This window comes from Lottia gigantea (assembly GCF_000327385.1).
Source record: "Lottia gigantea unplaced genomic scaffold LOTGIsca_59, whole genome shotgun sequence".
Classification (NCBI taxonomy): Eukaryota; Metazoa; Mollusca; class Gastropoda; family Lottiidae; genus Lottia; species Lottia gigantea.
In genome coordinates, this window is record NW_008710013.1 from 1,186,564 (window position 1) to 1,203,024 (window position 16,461).

At 30.8% G+C, this 16,461-nt stretch overlaps 1 protein-coding gene and 1 pseudogene across 2 annotated transcripts in view; one reads left to right on the top strand and one right to left on the bottom strand.

Moving 5' to 3' along the window:
- The window catches only part of LOTGIDRAFT_235105 (hypothetical protein), a 28,841-nt gene extending 18,754 nt beyond the window's left edge, over nt 1-10,087 (bottom strand). Inside the window, exons 1-4 of the mRNA XM_009063662.1 lie at nt 10,012-10,087; nt 1,258-1,365; nt 844-942; nt 475-600 (exon numbers count right to left, since the gene is read on the bottom strand). Of these exons, the coding sequence (XP_009061910.1) occupies nt 475-600; nt 844-942; nt 1,258-1,365; nt 10,012-10,018 (340 nt within the window). The 5' untranslated portion in view covers nt 10,019-10,087. The remainder of the gene's footprint in view (nt 1-474; nt 601-843; nt 943-1,257; nt 1,366-10,011) is intronic.
- A 220-nt stretch (nt 10,088-10,307) lies between these two features.
- Nucleotides 10,308-16,461, top strand: part of LOTGIDRAFT_150780 — a 12,280-nt pseudogene continuing 6,126 nt past the window's right edge. The window contains exons 1-7 of the mRNA in view: nt 10,308-10,722; nt 11,100-11,224; nt 11,717-11,791; nt 15,451-15,509; nt 15,696-15,745; nt 16,104-16,155; nt 16,318-16,443. Coding sequence covers nt 10,659-10,722; nt 11,100-11,224; nt 11,717-11,791; nt 15,451-15,509; nt 15,696-15,745; nt 16,104-16,155; nt 16,318-16,443 — 551 coding nt within the window. The remainder of the gene's footprint in view (nt 10,723-11,099; nt 11,225-11,716; nt 11,792-15,450; nt 15,510-15,695; nt 15,746-16,103; nt 16,156-16,317; nt 16,444-16,461) is intronic.

The following is a 16,461-nucleotide window of genomic DNA, read 5'->3' on the forward strand; positions in this document are numbered from 1 at the left end:
CAGATTACTGATGGAAACCCCTGGTATTTGTTTAAAGAGAAGTCTAATTAAATTCAAACAAAGAGATCTGAGGGATTAGGTAAAACTGTAAACTGAAAAAACAGCAGATGGTCTATTGACTAGGGTATTATAATAACAATTCAGATCCAATCCAACTTTAAACCTAATACAAATATACTCCTCGCTAACTAGTTATAGTAATCTTTTCAAATATCAGAACTTTGTTACACAAACTACATCACAATCAATATCTATTTCAGTGTGAACATTTACATTCAAAATGATTTTTTGAGAAATGGTGGGCATGACAAACCAAGGCTAAAGAGTTTTATAGTATGCTAATGACTGGTTTTAATATTAATCTCTTTATATGTGTCAACCAACCAGACTTATGATAAAAAAATATTACATTCCACATATTTTCTTCGAAAATAAACAATTCAAGACTGCCAGTTCTAATGAAGTTCAACTTACCATTACTTGTATCTGATCTCTGTGGATGACTGTTGACATCACTGGGTTCACCATGAGTAGCCCATCGAGTGTGAGCTATTCCCACATGGATGTCAAAACTCTTTTCAAAGCTGACATCTTTACATTCTGAATAGAAATAAACTTAAATACACTTAGGAATTGTTAACAATCTATAAATTGTCTATCAATGACAAAACAGAAAAACACATCTTAGATATATTGCTATAATTTATACCAATGTATAACTAGGTTTTGTAATCAACATATCAAGCCAATTTATTATGCTTAGCTGAATGTTTGAGTGAAAATCATTGAATTAAACAAGAAACAAATCAGAAATTGAGTGATAAATTGTCAAATATATCTTACTTTGTACAGCTTCTTCTAGTCTACAAACTTTTCCTTGACTTTTTATGAGTTTTATTTGACATTCTTTACAATCTTCAATGCTGCCATCGAAGCCAACACCTGCAAATAGAGTGTATTCACATATCACTACATATATTAAATCTTTAGATAAAATACAGCACATCAGGTTACAATCAAATTTATGCCATGAAATATCAAAACCTGGAGCTTTCTATTTTAACACCATTCAGAAAGGTAAGTTCACTGGACAAAAAAGCGTCTGTTTCTGTAGAGTTTGAGTAGTTTCAAGTCAATAGACCTATGATTTGGAGTAAATCATTGGGGGCATAATTATGCTAAAACTTGAAGTACACCCTATTGTGGTAAACAACTCTGATCTTCTATCACCTTAGCAATTAAAAATATATAACATACCAGCTGAATCATAACCTCTGTATTCTAGTCTCTTCAATCCATTGATTAAAATATCTAAAATTTCCTTTCTTGTGGCAGGTACCAGGTAATTCAAATAGGCAAAAATACCTGAAAAACACAAAAAATATAAAATGATTATCTCACCTCAAATTGAAAATCATTCAAGCTTAACTTGTAACTCTCAATTGGACATCAGTGTAGTTGATTCTTCCGTCAACTATATCTGCATTAAAGAGAATTTCTAAACATTCTTTCATCTCTTGTCTGATTACTTCAAAGTCAAATTTTGCTTTTTTTCAGATGTGAAATTACTTGGATATATTTCCTTGGATGAATATCATAAATATTTTTTCAAAGCAAATTACTACCCATTGTCATTCTAGATGTTTGTATGAATGCAATCATACTAATAAGACAGTAAGCATATTAATGACATCAAACATAAGATCACTAAGGAATAACTAATCATCATGCATTTGACAGCATAATTAAGGAGACAGTCTTTGAGTAGACTTAGCTCTGGAACACAATCTTAATATTAAAAGCATTATTTAAATCAATTTCAATACAACACCCTTGACATCAACCAAACAAATAGTAGGTTTACAACCTTGATATTGATATACATATTAAATAATAAGTAAGGTAACAGAGCATTGCATAATTAGAAAATCAAGCTAATCAGAATATAGGACTTTTATTGGAAGAGCCAATGACAATGAAATAAAAACTTCCTTATACAAAAGTCATTTGGTATAAACCAGGTAGTTTCAGGTTTCTGTCAGGTAAATCAAATTACAGGTTTAGAAATATTCAATGTCAGATTAGAAGACTTGAAACATCCTAGGAGATTAGGTCAAAACATACAACATTGTTACAGCTAAATCACCCAGATATAGCCTGTAGTACATAGGGCCTCAGTTTATTGTCTCATCTGAACGACCTAGGCTCTTTTTCAAGGCTAAGGCTTTACAATGATGAGGTAGTTTTACTAAGCATTAACAATGCAATCAAAAAATATATGGAGAAACATTATTTCTGCAATCATAAATTCATAAGGTATTGTGTGTTTATCATCATGGATTTACATTCTATATTGCATGTTCTTCAGAAAAATGTACAATTAAATTGAAACTAGTTAGGGCAATGGCTTGAGAGATGTGAGGTATTGGTTGTTGGGCTTGGTTCTTGGGCTTGGTTCTTAGAACTCTAGAACTAAAGCCATTTCAACACATTTTTTTTTCTCTTTACCACTTGTAATGTTTTCAACATTCAAATTTAACATATCAAACCCCTGTTTGTTTTGCTTAAATGTTTGACCTGCACTATTGTGCTTGCATTTCAAAAAAAAATTCTCTTAGTTACAATGAGGTTCTTCATTTGAGTAAATGCACAATCTGCAATGTTCTTTTCGATTCTGTTAGGTATGTATAAAATATATCTGCTAGCCTTATTATGTGTGGTCTGCTGTGTATGATTGTAGAAGGTTATATGAAAGTATTGATTTGACCAATTAATGTACATGTTTATCTAACATTATTCCCAACAGAAATATTTATGAAGTTGAAGTTATGTTAACAGCTGCTATACAGTTATTGATTAGAAAATTAAGATTAAAAATCTTTTAAATGCAAATGCCATTTAGTATGGTTTTCCATCTTTAATATACATATATATTCAATATTTCTAATATATTTAAATTTCATTTCATTTAAATATAATTAATCTAATAACTTTCATTTCTACTTTCGAATGGGTTTCTCTAACAATATTAAAATATGAAACTGTTTAGTCCTTCCTTCAGATATTTGAATCCTAAAAATTAAAAATAGAGCAATGGTTCAAAACTAAAAGCAAAGCAAATATAAATCCAGACCGCCACTCTTCTTCTGAAGATGAGAAATTCACAGTTAAAGTGTGGTTACTGACTCTTAACCGGTTTTCTAAATAAGGTCAAAAACCAACATGTTTCCAAATCTGACCTAATTTAACATTTAATATATTGTTACTACAAATGATTTGTTTTTTTCATCTTAATGGTTCAGTGACAATCCAATAACAACCTCATTGTGCCAACACTTTTATTACCGGTACATCAAAAAATTTAATATGACCTTAAAAAAACAATTTCATCTTTACATTTCTTATAAATTGTTAAAAGCTCAACAGAAGCTATCAAAACAATACAGCATTAAGTACTTTTCTAATTTCATGTTGGAAGAAGTTCAGTACATGATGGAAGAAATTTATGTTGGGAGAAGTTCAATTCATGTTGGAAGATGTAGTTCATGTTGGAAGATGTAGTGACGTAGTTGATGTTGGAAGATGTAGTTGATGTTGGAAGACATAGTTGATGTTGGAAGACATAGTTGATGTTGGAAGACGTAGTTCATGTTGGAAGATGTAGTTCATGTTGGAAGACATAATTCATGTTGGAAGATGTAGTTCATGTTGGAAGAAGTAGTTCATGTTGGAAGAAGTAGTTCATGTTAGAAGAATTAGTTCATGTTAGACGACAGCAACTTCTGGATGTAATCACTCACCAAATTTTTAAATATTTCTAGAAATAATCTTAACAGCTTGAAAACCACAGCAGTATAACTAATGCTATGTTGTTAAAGTCTTATTCTGACATTCAATTTAGGTAAACGTATTAAAAAAAATGGGTAAAAACTTATATGACATATAAACAAAAGTAAGTGAATTCACTGACATTTATTCATTTCAATTATATAAATATAGTCAAGTTTTTGTTTTTTTATACAAGATGTTTCTAATTAAACGGTTTAATCATTGCAACAGTTTTGCTAAAAAATTCATAAAATAATATTTACATTTTATTGTCACGTGCTACAGTGAACCAATGTGAGAAATTTGCATTCATTTACCGGTAAACTACAAATTTCCTCAGTGATCACTGATGACTTAATAATGTTGTAATGACGTTGTCTCCTGTGACAACTTGGGATTTGTGTTGAATATTTCAGTTATTTGTTTCTCTTACAGATGAACTTTCAGAAATGTATTTTCATTCGTTTGTATAAATAAGACTCCATTAACCTTGCACTATTTTATTTTCATACGTCATCATCAGCCTAGAAACAATGATAGGTTTAACTATATTATGGCAATAATTTTATCCTTAAAAGTAACGTGATAGATTCCTGAACACTACCGAATGTAAATATAAGGATTGAAAGAAATGTGCTTCCTCATTCATTTATATTTCTAAGCTGTCTTTTATTAATTCTGGTATGGTAAGCTGTCTTTTATTAATTCTGGCATAGTAAGCTGTCTTTTATTAATTCTGGTATGGTAAGCTGTCTTTTATTAATTCTGGCATGGTAAGCTGTCTTTTATTGATTCCATTATGGTAAGCTGTCTTTTATTAATTCTGGTATGGTAAGCTGTCTTTTATTAATTCTGGTATGGTAAGCTGTCTTTTATTAATTCTGGTATGGTAAGCTGTCTTTTATTAATTCTGGTATGGTAAGCTGTCTTTTATTAATTCTGGTATGGTAAGCTGTTTTTTATTAATTCTGGCATGGTAAGCTGACCAACAAGAGTTTAATATATACTTTATTCATCTGTTGACCTTTCTGGTGTCATAACAATACAACAGAATATATATGACATATGACAATAAATCCATTCAACTAATATGTTATTGAAAAACATTAAGCTGTTTTTAAAAAATTATCTGTAGTTTTAGGGATTTATTGGATTATACAAGGATTCTGTTGTATTTCTTTGACACCAAGTATGTACTATGATGAAAAATTAAAAAGACTTTGGCTATTGCTAGACGTATAGTATTCCTGTAAGTCACCTAAAAGAAGGAGTAACTAAATATGTTTGTTTTGTATTATTCCTGAATGTAGACCAACATTTCTGCTTCAATGATATAAAGAAAGTATACAATGTACTTAAATACAAATTTTAAGTTTAATAAAATATTTGAAAATGACTTATAAGATAATCTTACAAACATATTTAAATTCAAGGATCCATAAATTGGTTGAAATGTGGTCATTATAATATCACTGATAAAGATTTCAAGAAGTAAAACATGAATGTCAATGGAAAAATTTATGGCGATAAGGTCTTTATCAGAATAAAAAAAATCACTTATATTTCAGATTAAAATGTTGCTCAAGTTACTTCCTTATTCATTTTACTGTGTGATTAGTGTTATATTGTGTTTCTAAAGGCCAGTTTAGGTTCATGTTGTGACTTGAAGAAGTTGACAACCATAAGTTTTAGCCATGTTACCGTTCAACCAGTGCAATAAGTCAATCTACATCACCAGCAGCTTTTGTCTTATGAATTTTACAATGTCTACTAAGACTGGTCTGCATGTTTTTATTGAATTGGACAAAACATCATAAATTCCTAAAGTCCTATGAGTAGCTGAATTTGTGCTCTGTCGGAAACTGCATCTCTTTGCTAGTGAGCGTAGGGGAAGTACACAGTAGCAATACATGTATGTAAATATTTTACATGCACACACTAACACCGGGAGCTGACAGTGTTCACTGTAAGTTTACTAAGTTTAAAAATCTTAAAAATATTATGCAAGTTTCATACAGATAAGAAAGTGCACTAAGCTAAGTAAATCAGTAGTTCATTAATATCTTTGTAATTGTATATATAGAGATTTTGATTTTTTTAAAAACAAAATGTTACATGATATATGTTATCACAATAATCTTTAATCAGTTTCATAGTTTAATCAGAGACTATTATCCCTGAAAGTTTCGAGATCAAAGATTATAGTTATATTGAGGTAATTATATAATAATCATAACATTTCATATCTTTATTATACCCCCTAGCCTTTTTTATTGTCTATTAAAAAAATTAAACATATTGTTATAATCAAGTTAGATTGTCCCCTTAGGCAAGTCTCTACTTATATCAAACTATCATTCAATCTTTTTATGTACATGCTTTTCACACCTGTACTTGTCATATTTAACACACAGACTACACTAATCACTCTTCAAGATTTTAATTTCACAAAAACTGTTAAATAACTGTACAAAACATAGAATACACTCTAATCTGAAAGTGTCAAGTTTAGTTTGTTCCAACATAATTTAGTCTTTTTATTTTACTCATATAGATTATGATATAATACAATGTATAATGTCAATGGTTGAGAATAGTGCAATGTGTTATGTCAATGGTTGAGAATAATGTAATATGTTATGTCAATGGTTGAGAATAATGTACTATGTAATGTCAATAGTTGAGAATAATGTAATATGTAATGTGAATTGTTGAGAACATTGTAATATGTTATGTCAATGGTTGAGAATAGTGTAATATGTCATGTTAATGGTTGAGAATAATGTACTATGTAATGTCAATGGATGAGAATAGTGTAATATGTAATGTCAATGGTTGAGAATAGTGCAATATGTTATGTCAATGGTTGAGAATAATGTAATATGTTATGTCAATGGTTGAGAATAATGCAATATGTAATGTCAATGGTTGAGAATAGTGCAATGTGTTATGTCAATGGTTGAGAATAGTGCAATGTGTTATGTCAATGGTTGAGAATAGTGCAATATGTTATGTCAATGGTTGAGAATAATGTAATATGTAATGTCAATAGTTGAGAATAATGTAATATGTAATGTGAATTGTTGAGAACATTGTAATATGTAATGTCAATGGTTGAGAATAGTGTAATATGTAATGTCAATGGTTGAGAATAATGTACTATGTAATGTCAATGGTTGAGAATAGTGTAATATGTAATGTCAATGGTTGAGAATAGTGCAATATGTTATGTCAATGGTTGAGAATAATGTAATATGTTATGTCAATGGTTGAGAATAATGTACTATGTAATGTCAATGGTTGAGAATAATGTAATATGTAATGTCAATGGTTGGGAATAATGTAATATGTAATGTCACTAGTTGAGAATAATGTAATATGTAATGTCAATGGTTGATAATAATGTAATATGTAATGTCAATAGTTGAGAATAATGTAATATGTAATGTGAAGGGTTGAGAATATTGTAATATGTAATGTGAATGGTTGAGAATAATGTGCTATGTAATGTCAATGGTTGAGAATAATGTAATATAATGTGAATGGTTGAGAATAATGTAATATGTAATGTCAATAGTTGAGAATATTGTAATATGTAATGTCAATGGTTGAGAATAATGTAATAAGTAATGTCAATGGTTGAGAATAATGTAATATGTAATGTCAATTTTTGAGAATATTGTAATATGCAATGTCAATGGTTTAGAACATTGTAATATGTAATGTCAATGGTTGAGAATAGTGTAATATGTTATGTCAATAGTTGAGAATAATGTAATATGTAATGTCAATGGTTGAGAATAATGTAATATGTAATGTCAATGGTTGAGAATAATGTAATAAGTAATGTCAATGGTTGAGAATAATGTAATATGTAATGTCAATTTTTGAGAATATTGTAATATGCAATGTCAATGGTTTAGAACATTATAATATGTAATGTCAATGGTTGAGAATAGTGTAATATGTTATGTCAATAGTTGAGAATAATGTAATATGTAATGTCAATGGTTGAGAATAATGTAATATGTAATCTCAATGGTTGAGAATAGTGCAATATGTAATGTCAATGGTTGAGAATAGTGCAATATGTTATGTCAATAGTTGAGAATAATGTAATATGTAATGTCAATGGTTGACAATAATGTAATATGTAATGTCAATTCTTGAGAACATTGTGATATGTAATGTCAATGGTTGAGAATAATGTTATATGTAATGTCAATGGTTGAGAAAAATGTAATATGTAATGACAATGGTTGAGAATATTGTAATATGTAATGTCAATGGTTGAGGGTTATACTAAACCTAAAAAAAAAATTTGGGTTTTCACACAAAAAAGGAGCAATCCTACAATGAAGGAAGTTGGTTCAGTATATTAATTATGTCTTTCTCCCTCTCTGAGAGACAATGTACTTTCTGTGACGTCAACCCGAAAAGGAGGAAATTGACATGGGAGACACATATTATTAATTAGGTCAGGTAAAGTAAGTGGTTTTAACATCTGCCATGTCAGACAGGGTGACGTCACAGGGTGCAGTGTGCCAATTGCCACTACCTTCTGGAAGTTAAGCTTACTTACATATGTTTAGTAGTTGCAACTAGTAACTACAAGACAGAAATCAATTTGCAACGGTTAACATAAAGCTTGTGTAAAACGAATCAAAGCCTCATATGTTCATATATCTAATTAGAGAATAAAATGAAACATAACTTGACTTCATATTAATTTGTAGTGCACAAAAAAGGATAAAAATAATGCTAACATTGCTAAGTGAAGATAGAAGTGAGCTATAATGCAGAGATTTGAACGCATGTATCACCAAGCATTACAACTATCGGGCATGTATCACTAACTGAATGTTAACCACTGAATAAATATTTACATTTTAGTCAGGTTGACAGATATACATGTATACCTAACATATAGACCTAGAGTACAGCTGGTGGGTTTATCATCAGGAAGTATCATCAAGTTTACAAAGTCATTAATGCAACATGAACATTAGACAATTCTTTTTCTTTTTAAATCAATGCCCACACATTAAGAGGATAGGCAAAGAATTGAGAAATTGCTTAACATACAACTGGGCAAACAAGGAAGCATCAAACATCAAAACCTGTCTTAGAGAGGTAGGATTGTCAATTTATTAACCCAATACAGACCTGTATTTTGTGCAAAAAAGAAAATGAATAAATCAAAAGTATGAACAAGTAACAGATTGAAACATTAGCCCACAATTTGCCTTCACCATTCCCTTATCTTTAATAAGTAGCTACAGACCACTAATAAACAACTATTATGACAATATATAGCCTACTATGTATTATTTTGTATGTAGTTCATAGGCATGAAGAGTCTGATGCTCAAATCATTGTCTACAAGCAGAATAGATCAAACCATTGTTCATTCTTAGGGTTGGCTACCGGTACCCTCTCTGATAATAAAATGCTTATAAGAATATAAATCATACCAAATATGGTATCTGATGAAATCTGTGGACATGTTGCCTCAGGTAGCCTACATTCCATTAATCAAGGCCTAAAGATTTAAACAGGTTTTCTGATGAAATGACACTTACAGGACAGGTGAATCTAAAATCTCACCATCAAAAAGTGACTTATAATTTTATAAGAATTGGTATATACCCCAGATCAAATGACTGTACTAGAAAAAGTACATATAATTATAATAGCAAACCGATTTGTTCAAAACTGTCTGAACAAGAAAATATAATATGCTTATTTAATCAGCTGAGTATTTCAATTATTTATCATAAATAATAAAAATTTATTGTAAAGAAAAATGATTGTTAGAATAATCCTCTACACAACTTTAAGCTAACTCAATATTAAAATATTATAAGATTTACAATTTTTGAAGAATTAGTCTTTGTACTTTGACACTAGAGTGTGTTTTTTGAGTCACTGAAAATTAAAATCTTTAATATTGATTTTTTTTCCTTAAACTGGACGTTGGATTTTTCAAAATAACATAAAACTCAATTCTATAATTTCACAAATCTTCTTATAATTAGATTAAGCAAACAGTAATAACACCGGTCGGTATAATTAATGTAAAAATTGTAACTTTTAGACAAAAAAAACAATAAAATGTAGCCTTTTTGTTTTGGAGTATTACCATGGTGAAAGAAAAACAAATCAAACGGGTATAAAACTTACCACACATAGTGACGATGATGGGTCAAGAGTCGCACGGGTGACAGTTGATTAACACTAAAAAGATGAAAGAGACGCCGACACTTCAACTGTTCAATGTTCTGCCACGTTAGACGTTAGTCGGTTTTATAAACTGTGCCTGGGCCTCTATCAATATAGCCCGACCTTTCACTTACTAAAAATTACTTCCGGGTCAAACTTTTTGCATGGACTAGTCTATTCGTGAAATCCATGAATTACATTATAATAATTTGTTGTCGTTTTAAAAGGGTTAAACGGGGCGTAAGAAAAGGATCCTTTCCCAACAATTTTTCCAAGAAAACATTTAAATCCGCGAATATTAATTGTCCATAAACTTAATTTGGAATTAAACCGGAAGTAGAATAGAAAATTAGGGCGAGGGAAAGATATTGCTATTTGTAAACAAAAGAAATAAAATTACAAGGCCTTTTGAACTTTCAATTCATGTTTTCGTCAGTAACTAAAAAGACATTTGTATTTTGTGACAGCAAATCAATACTTCATAAGTTACTAATTTGAACTCAATCACAGATCAAAGAAAAGCATTTCTCATCAAACCAAGGCCAAGGACTGAGGAGCAAGTCCAAGTTTGTTGGTACGGTACTGAGACTGAGTCAGATACAATAAAAATGAGCAAAAGAAAAGATCCAACCTCAGACAATCCAAATGCGGATTTTTGCGATTTTTTGATGGGTAATTTTTTTTTTAACTTAAATGTAGTGTAGCCTGTAAGTCTGGTACATTCTATTATGGGATAACTTTTAGTTTTTATGATTTGTTATGCCATTGCTAATAATGGCATTATTTCATTTCCACTCCCAGCAGGAAATGAAATGAATGGAGTTTTACGTCCTACTTTTCTGCACCATGTGGGCTAATGAAGATGGACTCCCAACAGGAAGGCCTCTGATATAGGTGCATTTATGAAACAATAAATATTAAATTTTTTTTATTTGAAGGCGTGTTTCTATTGTATGTATCATTCAGTGTATTTTAGTTTTTAACTTTGTCAATCTTAAAATAAATATATCAGCTTTATGCTAATCAATACTTTTCAATATTGATTTCAGAATTAGCTAATTATGAGAAAAACGTGAATCGTCAGATGCATAAATATAATGTTTATCGTAAAGCTGCTGGTGTTTTAAATAAACATCCTACAAGAATAAAGAGTGGGACAGAAGCCAGAAAATTGGTTTGTATAATATATTGATAATCGGCTACTTTTAGAGATACATACCAATCATTGTCACAATTAAATGGAATCAGGATAAAGGAAGTCATGATGACTTTAGTCAATTTAATCAAGGTGGTCAAATGCCTCCCCTAGAAAAATGGTTTGCACTCACCATATGTTTTTTAACAAATTAAGAAATTCATGGTTTATATACATTTTCTACCCAAAATGTGTCAGTATGCACCAAATCAATTCAATTTTGGAAACTGTTTATGGGAGAACCCTTTCAGATGCTATAGTGAGGCTTGCGAAGTTTGATTTTGAATTTAGCCTTGACAGTTGTCCCCCATCATGTCTGTTTGCTCCCTTTTTGTACCCACAGTCTCTGGAAGCTAGTACTGCCACTGTATACTGGTAGTGATTCTTCTTATGTGAAAATACCTTTCCAAAATTCCTCATGCAGTTAGGTTATGAATTTATGAACTAATGGAAAACAATTGTGTTTCAAAGGATGGTATTGGTGATAAAATTGGTAAGAAGATTGATGAGTTTATAGCAACAGGAAGTTTAGTAAAACTAGACAAGGTAACAATCTTTTGTATTTTTTTTGACAAACCTTCAAAGAGCAATTTACATTCATCATTGGTGTTGTTCTAAAATGTATGCATGGTGTTTTGTAACACACTGAGTGTTACATAAACATTTTGTCATTAAAGTTGAACTTAAAACTTTCTTGTTGAAATGATTCTGTTCAGCACTGATGGTCCAATGATAATTTGATATCTTAACAGTGATGATGAGGAATCTACTTTGAAATAAAACCATGAGGTTTGACGACCTATGCCTTGTTGGTCAAGAGAAAATAACTCATAAATCCGATTTGGTCACCGTAACCAGTTAAAGGGATACTACGTCTTAGGATGAACATAAAATTTTAATTTTGCTCAAATTTGGCCAATTAGAGTACAGTCAAGTAACCTAATTTCGTGGAAACCTATTATTCGTGGATTTCCGGAAAGGATTAATAATTTACATGAGCGACCTTGCGCGACCTCCGCATTAGTTTGTTTTAATAAACATGGGTTTTCTCTACAATATCAGCTAGTAGAATGAATCCAGTAGTTTCAAGCAAGGTAAAATGTATTAAAGTTTTCTTTGACAAATACAAAATGGCGGATTTCGGTTAGTACCAAACGTCACCATTTTCTATCGACCTAATTTCCTTATAATCCCAAGCGGTAATTGGAATTCCAAGTGTCGTCTGCTAGAAAATGTAGTCCAACGAATGAAGTCACGTGATCAACTAGCAAATTCCGTGTCAGCAGAAAATTTCTATGGAACACAATGTGGACCATATTCTTATGTTGTTTCAGTGACTTTTAGCAATAAATCACGCTACGTATCTTATTTTGTCAGTCACTATTTTTTTTTAATCGTGCTTCTTTGAAGGAATTGTCACTAGTTATAATGAATTGATATTAAAGATAAATACTAAGAGAAGTTAATTATACCACTCGGTATCCATACAACGTGTTTTTCTAGACTTATTTATAGATCAAACATTGTACACGAAAATAGGTGACGCATTCCGCCGCCGTTGCCGAGTTGGTTGCTCATGAAATATGGGTCAAAGTGAAGGATTCATAAAGAAAATCGAAATAAACCAATTTTAATTATTTTGTAGAATATCTGAGGAAACATTTAAGACATAAAATTTTTTTTTCGTTTTTTAAACTTTGACAAAATTCGGTGTTGAATCCTTATATCCACGAAAATAGGTTACACCACTGTATATATCCATCAGTGGACTTACCTGGTGTCCTAACAATACATCAAAATACCTCTATAATCCGATATATCCACAAAATCAAGTAATTAATTATAAAACGCTTAATACATCCATTAAGCGATTTTCAAATCGTGAGTCTAGGAAATCCGGTGTAATTTGCAAGGGGAGTAACTCTCAAGTCGGTTTTCCCACATCCTTGACGTCTACTCTTCAAATTGACCTCGAGATTGTCAGACATATTTTGAAGACGGAATAATAATGCCTCGTAGGAGATTAAGTGACTCCGCTAAAAAGCAATTCATATAATTTAGAATGAATACTCCACCACTGACCAAATTGTCAACGAATATTAATCATTGGCAAAGTTTGTTTGTATACACTGGAAGATGATTGTTTCCTGTTTTAGCGTTGATTACCCAGACTCTTTTTTTCTCAAACTGAACAGACTTGTCGCTTGCTCACTTTTTTTTAAAATTTTGATTATAGTTTTATTGTCACTTTTTATACGCCCACATGAATATGTGGTCGTATATTGTCGTCGCCCCTGTCCGTCGGTCCGTCCGTCAACATTTCTTGTGAGCACTATAGAGACTACAGTTTTTATCTGATTTTGATAAAACTTGGTGTGATGCTTTAGATTGATAAGATCTCGGTCAAGTTCGAATTTGACATATTTTCGATGAACGGTTTTTGAGATATTGCCCTTGACTTAGAACGCCTTGAAATTTTTTAAAAATTGTTCGTGAGCAGGATTGAAGCTACACTTTTCATCTGATTCTGATGAAACTTGGTGTGATCATTGGAATTGATAAGATCTCGGACAAGTTCTAACTTGACGCATTTTCGATGAACGGTTTTTGAGTTATTGCCCTTGACTTTGTTAAAACGCATCGAAATTTGTTAAAAATAGTTCGTGAGCAGGATTGAAGCTACAGTTTTCAACCGATTCTGATGAAACTTGGTCTGATCATTGGAATTGATAAGATCTCGAACAAGTTCTAATTTGACGCATTTTCAATGAACGGTTTTTGAGTTATTGCCCTTGACTTTGTTAAAACGTGTTGAAATTTGTTAAAAATAGTTTGTGAGCAGGATTGACGCTACAGTTTTCAACTGATTCTGATGAAACTTGGTGTGATCATTGGAATTGATAAGATCTCGGACAAGTTCTAACTTGACGCATTTTCGATGAACGGTTTTTGAGTTATTACCCTTGACTTTGTTAAAATGCGTCGAAATTTGCTAAAAATAGTTTGTGAGCAGGATTGACGCTACAATTTTCAACCGATTCTGATGAAACTTGTTGTGATCATTGGAAATGATAAGATCTCGGACAAGTTCTAACTTGACGCATTTTCGATGAACGGTTTTTGAGTTATTGCCCTTGACTTTGTTAAAATGCGTCGAAATCTGCTAAAAATAGTTTGTGAGCAGGATTGACGCTACAGTTTTCAACCGATTCTGATGAAACTTGTTGTGATCATTGGAATTGATAAGATCTCGAACAAGTTTTAACTTGATGCAATTTTGATGAACGGTTTTTGAGTTATTGCCCTTGACTTTGTAAAAACTTGTTGAAATTTGTTCGTGAGCACAATAGATTCTAATGAAACTTGGTGTGATCATTGAAATTGATAAGATCTCAGACAAGTTCTAACAAGAGATATTTTTGATGAACATTTTTTGAGTTATTGCCCTTGACTTTCTAAACACGCGTCAAAAGTTGTTTTTTGCCCTTGATTAGAGCTGTGTGATTTAATTGTTTGTTGTATTTGGGTTATTGATATTGATTTTAAAAAATTTTGTGGAATTATTCAACATGAATAATTTTTTCAATATGAGAAAATTCGTACTTTAGTCACTAAAGACTGTTTTATTATTTCTGAAAGCTGCCAGTGGGCGTATGTTACCTTGCAACGCAAGCTATCTTTAAAACTTGATAAAGTGTGGGATGCATACTTATTTAACCAATGGTCACTATTAAACACAAATATTAGCCACAGGACGAGTGTATTCTAAGACATAGTATCACTTTAAAGGGACAATCTGCTTTTTTGTAGGTCAAAATTATAGACTATACAGCAAAATCTAGAGAAATTTGTCCCTTCACGTGTCAGAAAATTTTAACTAAAAAAACCCAGTCATTAATTGTTTAATGCCAAACCTATGTAAAAGTTGACATAAACTTTTAAAGTTTGTTATGCTTTTTGCAAGCTAAGGGATTCAACTATGATATCAAGCCATAACAAAGCTGAACACTGAACACTATAAGTAGGTCAAACTTCTTAATTAACAATTAGTATTCTCAGTTGTTAATTAACCCTTTTAATTCAGTTTGATCAAGTAGATACAATATAGTAAATATTTTCAGTTATAAATTATGACGTTTTTGATAATAAATTTTGTTACAAAAAAAGGAGAATGTCTCTTTAAATTTGATTCTTATTATTATTAGATTCGGGCAAGTGATACCAATATGGCTATAAATGAATTAACAAAAGTTACAGGAATAGGGTAAGTAAGAAAGATATAAACAATTTGTATTTTCAGAAAGGAAGCCAAATGGTATATTGACACTATTAACATCATATTCTTGTCAGATAGATAGTCATAATGGTGCAAATGATAACAACAAGAGTCTAACTATACAAAAGTTAAGGAATATCTTTTAATTTATCAATTCTGATTTTATATCTTTAGGCCTGCTGCTGCACAGAAATTTGTTCAAGATGGTATTATGAGTATTGAGGGTAAGTTATTATTTAGTTTGTTTTATTTTAAAACCACCTGAAGTATTCAAGGTTGAGTTGTAGATGGACCTCAGTAATGTGTTTTTCAAGAACAAAATGAAAGTATAATCACCCATTAAGTGTTAAAAGAGATTCTGAATGTACACAAAGTTGATGTTATTTTATAGGTGCAAAACAATTTGTTAAAATCTGAATATTCTAATAAGAATTAACACTGCAAATAATATTCAATATCAGTTTCGACCAAATTATCTCCCTTTTGATACATTATCTCTTGATAATAACCCCCAAAATAAGGTACTTACTTTTGAAAGAAGAATGCCAGCACACAGGAATAATTGTATATGGTTTATTTTAGATCTAAGAAAACAAACAGATAAATTAAATCACCATCAGAAAATAGGTTTAAAGTAAGTATAGACATTCCTGTATTTCCTTTTTATTGCCTTTGCTTATAAAAAAAAACAACTTTGTCTTTTTTTATGTGGAATAACCAATGTATTTATAAAGCAATTCTCATATTTAATTTACCAAACACACAGATTTGAACTTTTCTCTTTTTTTGTTTCCAGACATTTTGAAGACTTTGAAAAGAGAATTCCAAGAGAAGAAATGGAAAAATTAAAGGTAAGAATTAAATCAGTGGAAATATAAAATTGACCAATACAAAAAAAATACCCTATTTAGAATTTTTCAAAATTTGCAATGACAAAATA